The 17789-nt window shown below is 42.4% G+C and overlaps 1 protein-coding gene across 12 annotated transcripts in view; it reads right to left on the bottom strand.

Moving 5' to 3' along the window:
- hspg2 (heparan sulfate proteoglycan 2) overlaps positions 1 to 17789 on the bottom strand; it is a 95710-nt gene that overhangs the window by 41126 nt on the left and 36795 nt on the right. For 10 of the 12 annotated variants that reach the window (XM_040037936.1, XM_040037938.1, XM_040037943.1 and 7 more), the window contains exons 4-31: positions 17720 to 17779; positions 14188 to 14294; positions 13976 to 14034; positions 13502 to 13674; positions 13339 to 13377; positions 12224 to 12349; positions 11887 to 12078; positions 11688 to 11807; positions 10493 to 10624; positions 9986 to 10130; positions 9260 to 9417; positions 8996 to 9136; positions 8695 to 8858; positions 8441 to 8620; positions 8051 to 8247; positions 7595 to 7742; positions 6973 to 7100; positions 6659 to 6745; positions 6385 to 6443; positions 6066 to 6133; positions 5762 to 5902; positions 5415 to 5588; positions 4337 to 4516; positions 4129 to 4247; positions 3914 to 4025; positions 3152 to 3265; positions 2844 to 2971; positions 2643 to 2729 (exon numbers count right to left, since the gene is read on the bottom strand). In XM_040037936.1, coding sequence (XP_039893870.1) covers positions 2643 to 2729; positions 2844 to 2971; positions 3152 to 3265; positions 3914 to 4025; positions 4129 to 4247; positions 4337 to 4516; positions 5415 to 5588; positions 5762 to 5902; positions 6066 to 6133; positions 6385 to 6443; positions 6659 to 6745; positions 6973 to 7100; positions 7595 to 7742; positions 8051 to 8247; positions 8441 to 8620; positions 8695 to 8858; positions 8996 to 9136; positions 9260 to 9417; positions 9986 to 10130; positions 10493 to 10624; positions 11688 to 11807; positions 11887 to 12078; positions 12224 to 12349; positions 13339 to 13377; positions 13502 to 13674; positions 13976 to 14034; positions 14188 to 14294; positions 17720 to 17779 — 3538 coding nt within the window. The remainder of the gene's footprint in view (positions 1 to 2642; positions 2730 to 2843; positions 2972 to 3151; positions 3266 to 3913; positions 4026 to 4128; positions 4248 to 4336; positions 4517 to 5414; positions 5589 to 5761; positions 5903 to 6065; positions 6134 to 6384; positions 6444 to 6658; positions 6746 to 6972; positions 7101 to 7594; positions 7743 to 8050; positions 8248 to 8440; positions 8621 to 8694; positions 8859 to 8995; positions 9137 to 9259; positions 9418 to 9985; positions 10131 to 10492; positions 10625 to 11687; positions 11808 to 11886; positions 12079 to 12223; positions 12350 to 13338; positions 13378 to 13501; positions 13675 to 13975; positions 14035 to 14187; positions 14295 to 17719; positions 17780 to 17789) is intronic. The other 2 variants (XM_040037939.1, XM_040037942.1) reach the window with 2 other exon arrangements.

Genomic DNA, 17789 nt, shown 5'->3' with positions numbered 1-17789 from the left:
TGAAAAAAAATTATACAACAACAACATATTTTCTAGTCATCAGGGATAATTTTGATGGGAATGGCCAGCTTTCCCAAGACAATATGTAGAGAACCTTCTTGATTCCTGCTCTGCTTAGCAGATTTAGAATCTCCATTTAGAAGCCTCAGCAGGTCCAAAACTCCAGATTCAAAATATTTTTTCTTTTTATGTTGGTGTTTTTTAGTGTTTTTCTTCCTAGCAACAGCCTTGGATTTAGTGGGACTTGAGGTCCTTTTTATCGTTATGTTCGACTTCTTCTTCGGAGAGGTAGCGTTGATTTGAGCAAGAGTTGTCCTTCTTACTGTTGTTTTAGGTTTCTTGGCTGTAGTAGCCTTAACAGTCTTTGTGGCTGTCACTGTGACCTTGGTTGAATTTTTCGTTTTGTGAGAGGGCAACTTATGAGCAGACTTGTGCTCAGTCTTTTTCTTATCTGGGTTAGAGCTACCTTTGTGAGGCTTTGGCAATTTCTTTGAATCATCTTCTGAAGTTTTCACACTCTCCGGAGCCTTCTTTGTTGCATCTGCTATCACTGTCTTTTTACGGCCATTGTTTATGTTAAGTAGAGCTGGATCCTTTTTGTTGGCCCGATCAGACTGTTTTTGCAGCTGAGGGATTTTAGCAGGCTTTGAGTTGTGAGGTGGTGGGTCCACTTGAAATTTTGTGATTGTTGCCTCTTCTTTAACTTCCTTTAGTTTTGTTTGCCTTGGCTGTGAATTATGTTTTGGTGTCACAGCAGCCCTCCTGCCCTCTGGCTTTTTTGTTTGAGGCTTCACTACAGTTTGAGGTGTAGACTCTGAGTTAGTGTTAGGTTTACTTTGGCTGGTCTTCAACCTGACTGTTGATCTTGCTGAAGACTGATTTTTGAATGACCTATTGACTGATTGGAGGTTTGTTGTGTTTTTCACTGATTGGACTTTTCTATCTGTCTTAGGAGCAGATTTGTGTTTGTTTGAGAGGAGACCTGGAGTCGGTATGCTTTTGGGAACAGTGGCTTTACTAGTGAGAGACATTTTAGTAGGTATAACTCTGACCTGAGGCTGAGGTGTTGAGTGCAATGGGACCGCAATGACAGTTGTGAGTGAAGGCAGAACCCTTTTTTCTTGGAGTGAACGGGAAATGTGTCTTGTACGTTTCATCTTGTTCATCTCCTGAGCCAGGGCTGTGAAACCATCTATTAGGATCTCTAACCGCCCCTCTAGTCTGCTCAGACGAGCCTCCATTTCTGTGTAGCTCTTTTCCAGCTCGCTAACTTTCTTGTTCTTCTCTGAGGCTGTCTGCAGACTGATAACGTCTTTCAGCTGGGAGCTGAGAAGACTCTGCTGTTTCTCCATACTATGAATGCTGTCCTTCATATCAAGCGTGTTGCTTTCCAGCATGGTCAGTCGTCGGTTAAAGGAGTTCAGGTGAAGCCGGAGAAGTTGCTGGAAGCTTGACTGTCTGCGCTCTGGGCTTGGAGTGAAGCGTGGTGGGAGTCTGGACACTAACTTTTTGGGGGTGACTGAAACAACACCCACCCCAATTATTTTTGTTGATTGAGTTCTGTGATGCTGTGATGCAGTAGACAATAAAGCCCTAGTAGGGATAATAGTAGTAGGATTTTCACTGTCATCATCTCCACTGCCGTTTAGTTCTAATTCTTTATCCCAGTTGAAATTGAATATTGTTTCAGGTCCACATCCCATAGGCAGGGAGCCCTCTGTGTGCTTCTCCAGGAATGGGTCCCCACAACTGTCTGCAGATGGCATCTCTTCTCTTAATATCAAAATAGCAAAATCAGGCAGGGATACAGGCAGGGACTTCATATCATAGTAAATGACAAGATGCGCTGTGTACCCAAGTCACCTTTTCATCTTTGCCATTGGGGTGGCAAAGATTCATTAGCCAGACAGTCCACATAAATGCCACATCTACATTTATGACCAAAACAACTGATCTGTGCAGAAATCACATTAGCCAGCACCTACAATGTGTTTCTATCAGCCAAGCAAAAAGGTGAAGCAGAAGGCAACCTTTGAAAAAGGCTTCTGGAGATAATGTAAAAGGAGAAGAAAGCAAAAGTAAGATATACAGAGGGAAAAAAAAGTCTATTTCCAAACTGTTAGTTCTCCTTCAGCATATTTCTTTTCTATAAAAAAAAAAATCTAATCTGACTGATGGCATCCTCGTTACCAACGAAGGGAACTGAGCCAACAACAAAGACACAGCATTGTGCCACAGGAGAAATAACCTTAGTGGTCTGTGTCGCATGTGGGACGAAGAAAACTACTAGTAGCAGCAGAAATAACTTCACAATCTGCAAATCAAAACACCCACAATACAACACTGAGAACCACCAGCAGCTCTGTGAGGACACAGTACAAAACCTTAAAGATATATTAGAGATCCCATCCCTCCTTTGATATACTTCAGCTACAAAAACCATGAAAAAAAGGGAAATTTGAACCACAGACATGCTTATATCCCTCTCCTGTGAATGAAATCAGTCTGTGCTACTGCCAGCCCCTGGAAACCTTTCTGCCGGCCAGCCAGGTAACCCCAAACACTGAGCAGTGCTTAGACAACCCTGAGAGGAAGACAAAGAGAAAAATAGAGGGATGAGAAATAGAAGAGGAGCAACGTACCTTTCACAGCGTCGGCCAGTGAATCCAAGAGGACAGTTGTCACAGGTCGGCTGGCCGTCAGAATCCAGATAGCAGGTCGTGGAGAATCTGTTTGAAAAAACAGAGATGACGATTGAGAATGACCCTGCCCTGCACACAGTTTACTTTAGCATGAAAAAGAACAAAAAAGTAAACTGAAAATCATTTCTGACATAAACTTACTGGTTATTAGAAGAGATTCCAGGGCAGGAGCAGGGCTTACAGGCCTGAGCACCACCCGTGACAGGGTCTCCATAGAAACCATTTTGACAGCGCTCACATCTTGAGCCAGCAGTGTTATGGAGACATTGCTTTAGGTCAGGAAACACATAAAAAAGGGGTGTGATCCATGGAAGAGTTGAAGATATGGCACTTAGGTAGCCACATGTTGGGATTTGCCAAGAAATAATTTGCACATTCCGTGTCAGAGATCAAAGACGGCTCAGCACTGACAAAGGCTACAGAGAGGGGAAGAGTAGCACAGAACCTACCAGACACCTGCCGGTCTCCGGGTCACAGCTGCTGGCGTGACCGTTACAATCACACCTCCCACATGTGCCCAGGTAAAGCCCAGAGGTAGTCCGCGTGTACCCTTCGTCACATTCCTGCAGAATGGAAAAAAATGGAAAAGCACCTCAGGTGAGAGACAAGTGATGACAAACAGGAATATGTCTTTGTTCCACTGCCGGAGCGAGACAGACTGCAATTATCGCCAAGCAGTATTATGGAAAAAATTAAGAGACTTTATTTCTAGCAAGCTTAGACACATCTGTGGTGCCTTTGCTTTCTTTCCTTTGTCAGAATAACTTCAGTAAAATCGAAGGTTGCAAAGTTGCTCGTACCAAATCAAAACAGCAGTTTGAATTATCAGAAGATGGAGTTTGCAGTTTCACATAGAACGGACTACAGAAGCTTGAAGCTAAGCTAGCCTCAGATGAACAACCATCAATGTTTACATCCTGTTATTCTTGCTTTGATACATTAAACTGATTTAACTGGCAGCTGTAGTTCACATGAGGGAAAATATTTCCTGTGCAAAACTACATGTATAAATAATTATTGATTTATTTATAAAGAGACATTAGTGCAGATTTTTTTCATTTTCCATTACTTTAAAAACTCCAAAGCAAAAATGCCTCTTTCTGTACAACTAATAACAATGAATAGAATCATATATCAATAATCATTAGTTGCAGCTATTAAGTTTTTGTCATCTCATCTAGAATAATCTAGACTACTCTATTCATGCGTACCTGGCAAGATGGTCCTCTGTATCCTTGAGGGCAGGCGCACTCTTCCACCTCCAGAGCACGTTCATACCCAGTTGAGTGAGGAACAGCAATGTCCATCTGGATATCTGAGACACTAAATCACGCATAAAAAAGACATGTGAAGCAGTGTGATCCTCTCGGATTAATATGTGATTTGTGAAACTTTTCCACACTCTTTGAGGAACCTCCCAGCATACCTGCTCTCAGCCAAATTGTCAGCATAGCTGGCTCTGATCATGAAGACAGCAACGTCTGCCAGCGCCATCAGTAGGTGCTCACGAGTACACGGCTGTCCGTCAGCACGACGCCATTCAGACTGTCAGCCAGAGAAAAACAATTAAGCGAAAGTGAAATGTTGATGAGGATTTAGGTTTAGCTAAACTCCCAAAAAACACTGAAACACACCTCTCGGAAGGTCACAGTGACAATTTGTGGGACACGTGGGAGCGGTCTGGTTTGAGCGTAGTGTTCCAGGAAGATTCCATTGCCTTGGAGAACCACATCTGGCTGACCATCAATCCCAAGAGAGCGCTGAAATGGTTCAAAGCTCACTGTGTAGCGAAGCTCTCCGCCATAAGCTGTCACCTGGTAGCAACATGTTGAAAACAAATGCTCATTCGAATCAAATTAGTTTTATTCGTGTAGTGCCAAATCATAACATAGGTCATCTAAGAGCACTTTACATAGTAATATCAAGACATTACAATACAGAGGCAGCACGGTGGCACGGTGGTTAGCACTGTTGCCGCACAGCAAGAAGGTCCTGAGTTCAAATTCCAACATCAGGCTGGGGTCTTTCTGTGTGGAGTTTGCATGTTCTCCCCGTGTTTGCGTGGGTTCCCTCCGGGTACTCCGGCTTCCTCCCACCGTCCAAAGACATGCAGCTTGTGGGGATAGGTTAATTGGATAATCCAAATTGTCACTAGGTGTGAATGTGTGAATGAATGTGAGTGCGAATGGTTGTCTGTCCCTGTGTGTTGGCCCTGTGACAGACTGGCGACCTGTCCAGGGTGTACCCCGCCTCTCGCCCTATGACAGCTGGGATAGGCTCCAGCGCCCCCCCGCGACCCTGAAAAGGATAAGCGGAAGCGAATGGATGGATGGACAATACAGAGAGAAGCACAAATTTCCTTTGAGCAAGTGTTTGGAGACAGCTGAGAGACATCATCAGTTTTAAACAGAAAGAAACTCCCAGCAGAAACAGATTAATGAAGTATGGCCATCTGCTTTGAAAAGGTGAGCATTTCAACAAACTGAATAGTGGAAAGGTATTTAACCCCTCCGATACTGTGAGGGGAGTCGCAAGACATCCTTGACTGGCTTTGACTCGAAGGTCCAAAAGAGCCTCAATGCATGGATAAAGGCAGCCTTCTTACTTGACAACATAGAAATCAGAAAACAGAAATCACCTTAAACATGCATGTTTTTTTCCTTGTTCCCTGCCTGCTACTCACTTGGTTGTTGTTTTGTTAGTTTTCCTCACCTTATCTCCCCTGAAGTTCTCAGGCAGGACCCAGTAGTAGATGTCATTAGGGAGACTCGAGAAGAAACGGTAGACAACTTCAGAGGAGCCCCTTTGTGAGATGCCTTCAGTGATAGTATTAGTGTTGGCACTATTGGAGAGGGAGAAGAGTTGCCCGTTTACGCCGCCCCGCACCTGAGAGATGCAGAAACAAGTCTGACTGAAGCGTTTGCACATTGCTTATAACTAGAAACAATCTAGAACCTGAAAAGATTTGCTGATACAGCATTAGTGAGCAAACACTGAGTGACATCATGGTGCCAAATATATGTGCTCCTTCTTTTTCCATTCAGAGCTTGGCAGCCCACCTGTTCTCTATTCCAAGTGGAGCTGGAACACTGTTTGGTGACGCCCATACAGAAACACTGTAGACAGCCTTCAGTGTTGGACCCTGATAGGTGGAAGAACCCAGGCTTGCACTCGTCACACAGAGCGCCTGCCACATTGTTCTGCAACGTAGGCAAAGAAGCAAATAAACAAACACAGTCACATATGTGGCCCATGTGCCTGTCAAGCCCTTCAATCCTTTGATAAAAAATGGCAGCAGAAAAACTCAGCCTTGCAGATTTATAACAACTGACGATTTAAATGTTTACCATACTGCAGCCATACCTTACAGCTGCATGGCCCGCTGCTGGAGCTGGCAATTCCTCTCTCATCACACTTGGTAGATGGGTTTGCTGCAGGGACAGAGCAGTGGAAAGATCACATATGGAGAAGAAAGTCCACCTGGGAGGGTTCCAGCCACCCTGCATACCTAAGCCATGACCACACACTACAATCTACTGGAACCCCAGGAGGGAAAAACTGATGGGAATCATTGCACAAGATTTAGATCTTCTTGTGATCATACGGCTGGATAACTGACTAGTTCAACAAGCCAAACAATAATGTAAAGGTATTTGGATTTCTTTAATGTAAGTGTACTCACAGACAGGGACACATTTTCCATTAGGCAGAAGAGGGTTACCCTGATAACCAGGAGCACACCTGGAAAAAAAAAACAGACAGAGATATAGTAGATATCAAAGTGTAGTTAATTTTAATTTTAAATACATTTGGCATATTTGAGAATATTGCACTATACAATACAACAGTCATTGTCGCAAACAGCCCCAAGAGAGTCGTACAGCTTAATTCATATCCGTACAGGTTCTTAATTACGCTCAGCGATAAGGTACAGGTAATGATATACGTTTCCTCACTTTTCACAGCGTCTTCCTGTATAGCCGGGCCTGCATGCGTCACATGTTGGCTGTTGGTCAATGTTCAGGAAGCAGGTGTCAGAGAACCTACAAGGTCCGCAGAAAGAATAATGAATCAAAATCTAGGAGCTGCAGTTGAATGAGTAGCATGTGAAATGCATAAAACAGTATTCTCGTATCTGAATGAGCTCAGCTTGAGTAGTGAGAAAGCTCAGTTTATTTACCAATGAAACCTTGTTTGAAGACTGTTTCCGCATGCATTAGTCTTCCATATTGTACTGTAGATGTGTTTGAGCATTTGTCTGTGACCTTACCGTCGTGATGTCTCAGTGTACGGGCAAGGGCAGGGCTTGCAGTCATCAGGGCGGCCTCGGCTTGGGTCGCCAAAGTAGCCAGAACGACACTTGTCGCACTGAGGGCCCTCTGTGTTGTGCTGGCAGCTCTGTGGTTAGGAGAACACACAGTCAATTCACTCACACAGATGTCACTAAAAGTACATTTAACATTTTTGAGAATATTTTGGGTTTTTCTATTGTTGAGAATTCAATGAGAAGAGTGATACCATTGTTAATGACTCTACCAATAAACCTGGACCCAAGCATGCATGCAAGACTGGAATCATGGGGAAATTTGGGGTATTTTTTTATATCACAACTAGCAAGTTTGGGTTTTGCAGCGAATAATATGCTGGAACTGTTTCTTAGCCTTTTTGCTCCATTATGCATCCACCATGAAACCAACTTCTGACTATTTTCCTGTTTGAATCAAAAGGTGTTACTTGCATATGTGCTGGTAGTGAGGCTCTATAAGCCTTTAAAAAGGGCTAAACAACCTATTTTGTCCTGCTTTTGTTTTTTAACCTGGGCTAAACAAATCATCCTCTAATGCAGACACAATTGTCTGACTCATTTTTTTTTTTGTTTTGGGGGTTTTTACCAGACATTGTCCGCTGATTGGATCACAGGCAGTAGCATGTCCATTACAATTACAACCAGCACAGGTTCCCAGATACAAGCCACCAGGAACACGCTCGAAACCAGCAGAGCACATCTCACAAGACAGGCCTGTGTATCCAGGAGGACATCTGGGAAAGATTAAAATACAAATGATCAAGCATGGCTTTCATAATGAAACTATGATGAGGCAAATTACAACACTTTGCGGTAAATAAAAAACAGCTGACTGAAAAACAGACTTTTTGTTGTTCTTGTTGCATTAGACACAAAGGAGACTGAGATTAAACTATTATAAATAATCACCAAAGTAAAAATATAAAATTAGCCCTTGCGATGAAATAATCCATTTATTACTGTATTGTGCTCTTTACACTACATGTGTACACACTGGAGAAACCCAACAGACTGGGCGTTTCCTCCTTCTCACTTAACGCACCTGCATTCTTCAACGTCCTTAGCATGACCCAAAACGCTGAACTCCACAGTCGTGGTATCCATGACAATGTCACTGAGTGCCACACTGACCATGTGGTTATCATAGTTGGTGCGGATGCTGATGCTTTCCAGGTTGGCCAAGGTCATCATCAGCTCATCTCGGGTCACAGAACGACCACTGGAGTGCTGCCAGTTGTCCTAAAAATTTAACAATTAGGTTAACTAACATAATGCATGTGGAAGTGCTTAATTCATCTTACTTTTGATCATTATTAGATTATTACTCCGTCATGACCTATAAAATCTTTCTACATTTTCAAAAACACATATAATCATTACATCATTACAAAGTTACCACAGGATTGTGCAGAATCTGAACCAGAGCCCTTACTTCAGTGAATCTGATCTCCTTTTGGTTGACCACATTGGGAGGGGTGCCATTGCCTCTGCGGTACACAAGCCTGCGCCCATTTCCAACCAGCGTCACATCTGGCTTCTCCACAGACTCGGACAATCCGCGTGCTAGTGTGTACCGCACCTTAAACTTCAATGATCCTCCATAGGAATCGATCTAAAACAAATGGAATGATTAACACGAATAAGCGTGTCCATTAAAATGAGACTTGTGAATTATTTTCTCCTTACTTTATTGCCCAGGAACTGGCGAGGCAAGGTCCAGAAGGAGTCGAGGTTAAGGAAACGACGTGAGAGGTCGACAAGCTGGAACTCTTCCATCTCCGGGTTAATAAGGAGCTGAGTGGAGGAAAGAGGAGGAGTACCAGGCCTCGATGGGTAGGTAACGTTCACTCCTGGAATTGACAAGTTCAGATTTATTTTATGTTAGCTCTTGATGTTAGGAATAAAAGTTTGAAAGGTATTTCAGCTGACAGTTTATTTGTTCTGTCAGCTTAAACCATACGCATATGGATTAAAAGCTTTTTTTTGCCTTTGAAGTTTTCCTCCTCTGTGAACCGCAGACTGATATGGTTGCGATAACGTCCAGTGCTCTTGCAATTTTTAGAGATTCCACCGCAGAAGCAGGACAAACAGCGGCCATTCACGCTAAAGTGACCATCAGGACAGTTGCCTGGAAAGAACAAGTGGATAAAACTTAACTACAGTTATCCTACAGTTTCCAAGGTACATAACTTAATGTTTGTTGTTAAAACTGTAGTCACGTTGACGCTGGGCCCAAGGGATGTGTCCGTACCTGGGTTTGGATTTGAAATAAGAGTTAACACTCCATCTGGGATGCCAAACACCAAGCCTTTAGCATTAATGGCCTCGCATGTGTACGCCCCCTGATCTGACTCCTTCACATCACGAATAATGAGGGTCCCACGGCCATTATCACTGGTCACGGTAATCCTGAGAACAGAGAAATAAAACACCATTGGAATAAGATAAAAAGCTTTCCTTTACATCTCACTGTTACAGTCTTAGAAAACATTGTTACACAAAAACCCATCAATTTTAAATGTAATTGCCCAAACCACACATGCAGTCGTCTACGCCTAGAGTGAACATTTCGAAACGGCAACATCTGGAGCTGGAGTACACCACAAATATTCGGGTAATTACAATCATGGGCCTAAAGATGAAGAGTCAAAGCTGAGACGATCAGCTACACTGTCAACAGCCTCCTCACCTGAAACTGGATCACAGAGGAAAATACCTTCACAGAGATTTTCAAATCTTCAGCGACTACTGCAGATGACTTCTAGCTTTTATCAGATACCAGATTGGAAACAGATTGACTAAAAAATAACATTAACAAACTCCAATTTTTAGATATTTTAGGCCATTTTGACTGTGTTTTCTCCAAACTTTGAATTATCAGAGGTTAAGAGTTTCTGAATGTGTACACTAAATTAGGTTTGATTATAGACCCAATGAAAAAAAATTACAGAGGTGGTGAATTTCCTATCAAACCCACCTGTTGCTGGTAGGAATGTGTCCCCAGTTGAGTCTCCAGGTGATAATGGGTGTTGGCACTCCAACAGCTTGACAGGTGAATGTTACTGTGGCTCCCCGTGCAACCTGAACTGACTCTTCTGGGGGGCTTGTTACAGCAGGAGGGGCTGCGAGGAGTCAAAAAGGACAAAAAACCAAAAAATAAATGCACATTTACAAAACAGCTGGCATGTCACTGGAATTTGGCGAGTGAAGCTCATAAAGGCCGAGGAAGTCAAATTATCTGCTATGGACAGACAATTTTCTTTTAGTTCAGGGATGGAGGGCTCACAAAAAGCCCTGTGTTTCACTGAATACATGTGAAAAGAGCCTGTTTCACAGAAAATTAGGCAAAGTGTACAAAGGAGGCAATATACAGAGTAGTGTCAGAGAAGTGATTTGCATGAAAATATGAAAGAAAGCAGTTGAATGTGTATGAGAATGAGTCTATTATTAGGCAGATGTGGACAGGCACTGGAGTGAGACTTACTGCAGCCATACTCATCGGAGCGGTCTTCACAGTCTGGCTCTTCATCACACTGGTAACTAGCTGGGATACATTTGTTATCACTCAGGCATTCAAACTGCTCAGGAGCACACCTGTCATCGGGGCCCTTGGAGGCTGCAGTGATGACAAGATGAAAAGTAATAGCAAATTTATATCCCTTCACAACATAAACAGCAGCTTTGAATCAAGGTCAGAAAGGCTCATAGCAATTGCTTAGCACCAGCAACCAATAACCTAAACTGAAAATAATCATTTTTAGCATTATGGGAAAGGTGCTACCCCACCTCTTGCCCTGTGGTAGCAGGGATAGGCTCCTTACCCTGAGTTGGATGCATGGATAGATGGATGGATGGGAAAGATGCTTTTTTGCAGAGTCAAATAAGAAGATAAATACCACTATTTCTGGATTTAATATATGAACCTGAAGGTGTTAATTGGCCTCACTCAACATAAAGAATGATAAAGAAGGACACCTATCATGGATCTATCCTCCTATCCTTAATTAAATTATTTATTAATATGTACGCACAAAAAAACACTGATGGACTTTATCTTTTTCTTCATCAAGGTCACATTCACAGTAAAGTGACTTATTCTCAGTGGCAATACATACATTTGTGGAAAGTTTCGGAGGCCTATAATTTGTTCCTTGTTTTTAAATAAGTGTGCTCATATTCACACGCAAGTATTTTCCTTTGCTTAACCAGTTCTGGGATATGGCGGTGGGGGGTGGAGCCTATCCCAGCTGTCATAGGGCAAGCAGCAGGGTACACACTGGAGGGGCCACCAATCTGTCCCAGGGCTCAACCATAGAGACAGAAAATCGTTCACACCTACAGCTAGTTTAAAATAACCAATTAACCTAACCCCATGCATGTCTTTGGACTGTGCGAAGAAGACTGAGTGTCTGGAAATAGCTCATGAAAATACAAATGTCACACAAAACACCCCAGGTGGAATTTGCACCCAGAACCTTCGCACTGAGGAGACAGCGCTAACCACTGCACTATCATGCCACCCACACAATTATTTGAAATAATAAGATGACTTAACAAATCCAAAATTAGATTTAATATTGTTGTTTAAATTTAAGAGACGGACATCAGAGAGGTAAGGGAGCTTTACTTATTCCTTTAAGACAGATTTTTACTGTCTCACAAAAGAAACGGAGACTTACGGCAGTCGGTTTCATCTGAGTTATCCTCACAGTCATTGTCTCCGTCGCAGCGCCAAAGTTTGAGTGCACAGCGACCGTTTTTACACTTGAACTCATTGGGTTCACAGGGAGATGGAGTACCTGCAAAAAAGGCAAGAGGCTGATTAGGGATCATGTTGCTCTCTGGGACTGTTCGCATGTACAGGGCTGCGTTACTCACCACATCTAAACTCGTCGCTTCCATCTGGGCAGTCCCGCTGACCGTCACAGATATAGTCACGAGGTATACACTCTCCAGTCTGACATGTAGCCTGATCCACTCTGCAGGGTCCAGGTTGGCCGGGGGGACGCACTACCTTCTGGGTTGTATCGACTGTGGTGGCAGGGGTTGTGATGATCGGAATAATCGGCCCTATTGAGTGTGACACAACTCTTTCATTAGGCCTATGCAAAGATGTACACAGGCGCTAATTACTGTCCCACACATCAAACAGCCATTACTCCAGCATATAACTGACCATGTTAAACTGCCAACCAGTCACAATGAGGCCACTCACCACAATTGAGCTCATCACTCATGTCTCTGCAGTCTTGTCGGTTGTCACACAGGTATTCCATTAGGATACATGTCCCATCACCACACCTGTGCTCATCTGGCATGCAGGGTCTCACACTGGGGGTTACTGTTAGAGATGCAGAGGGGAAGCAGGGGGAGGGGGATGTTGAAGGATCAAAGACATGCAAGCGTTGACTATGGTACAGCCAAAAAACTTTTTTTTTTTTTAAATCTCATTTAATTTTTTTTAAAAAACTTCTCCTGGAACTCTACTGCAGAAAGAACAACTCAGAAGTGTTGAAAATATTACCAAAATCTGAAAGCTTGTGATAATTAGGGAGCTTTTCAAGAACATTACAAGATTTTCATTAGTGTTTGTGTTCTGGTAACCATAAAATATACCATAGGTTCAAACCAACATGGCAGCTATACAATAACACATTAGACAGATTACATTAGACGGGCAAGACAACACTGGACAGACTAGACTGAAGAACACAAAAAAAGAGATTGACACAAACTAAATGACAAAGAGTAGATTAGACATGGCTAGATGGATACAAAAAAATAGAACAGACATATTTGATACACAATAAGAAATAAATACAAGACTGGACAAGAAAGGCTTAATAACGCACAAATAAAGACTGGATTGAACAAACACTACACTACAGTGAACACAGGCTACAAATACTTTGTAAGAATAGATTCGACACACAGACACACAAAGACAGCAAAACGAGACAGACAGATGAATGACAATGCTGTCACCTGAATAAACAAATAAAAGATAAAGTCACCATTTAACTCTATTAGTTGCCATGTCTGTATAGAGAGTTTTGTGGAATTGATGGCAAAAAAATTTAAAAAGCTGCATTCCTAATCACACTCATGCCATGCAAATATACTTTATACTCATTGGGCACTACTGGACTTCAAAGACTAAACTCAGAAGTAGACTCAAAGTCTGCTTCACACTTCTGTGCTTCCATGCAAAACATTCCTCAGACAACGGGACTTGTACACATCAAATTAAAGACACAAATGCTCAACTGTTCTTTCTAAATGCACTACGGTTTCTAACTCACCATGCAACAGGCATGGCAAAATACAAACCTGGGTCTGCTACATGCTCCGCTGAAGGCAAAGGTTCAGCTATAAACCAGAGGGAAATGTTAAGGTAACTGCCTACCCCGCTGGTAAATCTTCATCTGCTGTAAGTATACAGCAAACTCTTGGGTAACAGTGGCACCTGTTTCAGTACTTCTTGAGGTCTTACCTACTCCAAGCCGTCTGAACTGAAAGCCCTGGACCGAAGTGCTGTAGGAAGCAATTGCTCCTTCCTTCACCACGTTGTACAGCACGCTGCGGATCTGTTCCTCATTGGCGTTGGATTCAGATCCCACATCTATTTCCACAAATACATCAACGCCATCCTCTCTTATCTCCTTTCTGCAAAGACCAAAAGAAGGCCAGCTGAGCCTACAGACTGTGTGGCATGCACCGCATATGTTAAACAATAAAGCTTGTTAAAAGCTTCCTCTTTGGCTGTCCTAGAAAGGACTTACTTATTGCTCCTGTATTACTGACTGAATGTCTACAATGCTGCTGGCCTACTGGCCTACTGGCCTTGGGTAATACGGAAAAACAAGAAGAAATATCACCTGGCAAGGTAAAAAATATCCAAACAACAAAATAAAGCTACTTTAAGTGTCACAAATAAATATTTAAATAATATTGTGTATGTTCTTACTTAACAAGGATCACACTGACTGTCTGGACACCTGGAATCTTGTTGTACTCTGACTCGAGCTGTGGAGGAAAAATAAATTTTTAGACACACAGTCACACATTCTTAAATTAGCAAAGTCATAAATAAAATGTCTTTCACCATATAAGGCAGTAACAGTCTTATGATACTGTACAAGAGCGCTATTTAGCACAGTTTATGAGAACAGGACATACCGTGTCCACCACTGCTTCAGAAAGCTCGATAAATTCACGAGAGAAGATTTCTTCGTATTCGGGACCATAGACCAGGGAGGTGAAGTTGACAGAAGCTCTGTAATAAACTAGAAACACAAAGTGGGGAGAATTATCTGTTAGTTAAACTGCACATTAATATCCAACTATTGTCAGGTGTGCATGTTATAAGCTGCATTCAAGTCACTGTAGTCACGGTCACTGTGATGTGGGATACTGTTTGGAACTTCCTTTCCTCAGGAAAACCTCTGGTTAAATGTTTCAGGAGGTAAAAACTGAAAAGCACGACTGCGGCTTAAGTGAAAGCCACGTACAAATTACAGCATCTATTTCTATATCTCAACTGTGACTGTGTCTGTGGCCAACAACCGACACACACTGACACAGTCACACTCCTCCACATACTGAAAAATAACCATTAAATTGTACTATCAACTATTCTGTGGGTCACAGACATGGAACATAAATAATCTAACATTTTTAAGCATATTTAAATAGAGACACATGATAGAAATGAGTTACAAATACACATAATACTCGTGACATTCAATATAACAGGGCCAAAAGTTTTCTTCAGATCTCCTGACTGAATGCTGATGATATCACAGACTTGGAAGGTCAGTAGGAGTAAAGTCACCATCAATACTGTGCCAGCAGCTGTGGAGGAAGAAGAAGAGGATCCTCTGTGAATGACTCTAGAAGAAGGCCTCAACATTCCCTCCTCAAGTCATACATGCATGAGGCAGGAAGGCTGGAGAGCAGTGTAAGGGGTCAGAGGATTACATCAATGGCCTACTTAGACTCCTTGTTCATGTAGTTCAGCAGCTAAAAACAGAACACTTTGCATTCAAATGTGTGGCAAACAGAAGCTGCAGTTAAATCGAGTTTTTATGCAACGCAAGCAAGTAGACATTTATTTAAATGAGGTTTTACAGGGTTGAGAACATAACAGACATTCCGGTGGTGATACCGTGCAAGGACTTTAGGGATTTTCACATAGCTTAAGAAAGCTTCATGTTAAAAGGTGAGAGCTTGCAGACTGAGATCCTGCAAACCATGTGCAATGTTTTCAGAAAATGATTCACAGTATATTCATATATTTTACAACAATAGCTTGTGATGATTACAGGAGAAACAAAAACAATAATGGCATCCGGATAGATAACAACAAAATTCTGTAGAAGCATCCAGCAAAGCAATTGTTCTTCACTTGTGGTAGATTATAGGAGTCACACTGTAAAATAATAGCTTCTGCCAGTACTTCACTGTAATTTAACGGGGAAATTAGCTGCATTAAAGGCTTTTGAAACATTCTCAAATTGTTGATATACCCTCTTGTACAAAACAACTATAATGTGCGACTCGTTTTGAGGGAAATATTCGCTATAATATTATGATTACAATGTCACAGGCTTAGCCATGAAACTTAAAATAGCCTGCGCCTGCGGGGTGCCCCATTCTCACACTCCTGCCAACACTTTGTTAGGATGGGCTTGCCAACCTCTGATTTTAGGCTGGTAGTGTGGATTTAGGGAGGAAGTCAATATTTGTACTGTTTCTTGCAGTGAGATGCTATTTGCCGTGCCAAAAGCAAAGAGTCGTGTTCTAAGTAGGCATCTGCTCAGCCTCTAGTTAGAAACATACATGCCCAAATATGCATAAAACAATAAATCTGCTCACATACACACCTACTGTGTGCAGTCGCTATACCCAGTCTTGGTGTATATAATTTTCTTCACCCTTTCCTTGTTCTTTGGATAATTGCACATCACTAGACATTCACACTGGCAGCAGATGTACATCATGCTTAACAGGAGCTACCTAATTAAAAGTTATAGATTTCGTGTCTCACATAAAGGCTGTGCGGTCACTGTGTTTAAGAGCTTTCCTCACCTTTATGCCGCTAAGTCCCATTTTCCTTCTACACATCGGTGTTACAACAAGACGTCCAACTCCTGGCGAGAAAAGCACCTTTTATGTCAAAGTAAAATGAGCATTGCCTAAGAAAACAGTAAGGGGAACAAGTAAGAACAGCACTGCAGGCTTTAGCACAACCTGGTGTGCTCGCTTTTCAGACTGCTACTATTAGATTTATAGGACCAATTGTTAGGCCTGAATATGGTCTCAGAAAACAAGCAACATCAAAGTTGCTCATCAAAGCGCCTCTTTTGACCCATATATAATCTAATCACTTGAGTGGGTACTTGCTGCCAGGTCAACAGTGGCTTGAAGCCCCATTTCTCTCTGAGCTTGCCGCAAAAAACAGAAGAATGGGACTGCCTGAGGTCCTTTGATTAGAGCACCGAGTTGTGCCATACTGCTAACGAGGGCCTCTTTCACTCCAAGAGCTCCTGTGGGCAACTTGCTGCTTTCAGCAAGGGGGAAATCCCCTTTGCCAAGCGCCACCACCATCAAAGGTGATGAAACTGTGAGAACAGATGTGACGAGTGGGAGAGAGAAAAAAAGTGTGGAAAAGTAGCATTCCATACTTTTAATTCATAAACTTATTTGGCGATTAAAGCTGTTCAGTAGAACTGTGGCAGCTTTGTGCAATGGGCCCCTCTAACACTCAGAGGGCTACGCAGAAGACAAAGAGTTGATTGAGCAATGAGCCCAGCCTGGCCTTTAAACCCCAGCCACGCTGGGTTTGACCTTCAACCCCCGAGGCTGCGCCCAGCACCAGTCAAGCCATTTCCAAAACATGTGGGGGAGAGCCAGATTCTATAAGAACAAGGCCCAAACCACAATGCTCTAATAACGCCAACAAAGATCTTTAGTAACTCCCCTACATGGGATTTTGCTCTCTCTCATCTCAATCTCCTCCTTAGTTTTTCTGCCTATATTTCCATTTGCCAGCTGTCTCTTTCTCATCTTAACTCCCGTAGACACGACCGCTCCTACTTAACCCCTTCGCTGGTAACAAGCCAAAACCTCTGTTTCCAAGTCCATTTATTTCCCTGTGGGGAAATCTAGGGACTTAATTCTGGCTTCATTATTAAGCTCTCCCCATCCTGCTCATCCACAGCTTGCAATGTAGAGATCAAAACCACCACTATATATAAAAAAAGGCTCATTTTCATACTTGTGTTATAGTTACTTAGTATAAGACCTGGTTTGTTGCATTGGAGTTGAACCACCAACATGAGGCTGATATTTCAAAGAGCAATTTTAAAATGAAAGCATGGAGTACATTTTGCAAGTGTCATGGTAACGTCATTTCAAAGACATTTTTAGCAAGAAATGGAAATGTTGTCACTCTGTTACATGATGGAAAAAGCACATAATTTTCCATAGCATCGGAAATCATTGGGAAACGCCTGTAAGACATTTGGAAAAACAAACCAGCTGGACTCAGACACTACATGCCCCAGCTGAGTCTTCCTTGGAATGTTATCTGAGAGTGTGTTTGGAAAAGACCGTGCATAACTGAATGGAACAGGTGAAAGCAGAGTGTGCCAAAGACAAGGAACAAGAGAAAAACAAAGTGTTAAGAAAGAGGTGCGTCAGGACTTACTTTGGTCGTGCTCACTTGGGTTCTGTATGTTCCTCAGATATGAAGAATCCAACCAATGCGCTATAGCAAG

The sequence above is a fragment of the Simochromis diagramma genome, unplaced genomic scaffold (assembly GCF_900408965.1).
Source record: "Simochromis diagramma unplaced genomic scaffold, fSimDia1.1 OVJJ01000061.1, whole genome shotgun sequence".
NCBI lineage: Eukaryota > Metazoa > Chordata > Actinopteri > Cichliformes > Cichlidae > Simochromis > Simochromis diagramma.
This window is presented reverse-complemented; position numbering and strand designations above follow the sequence as displayed.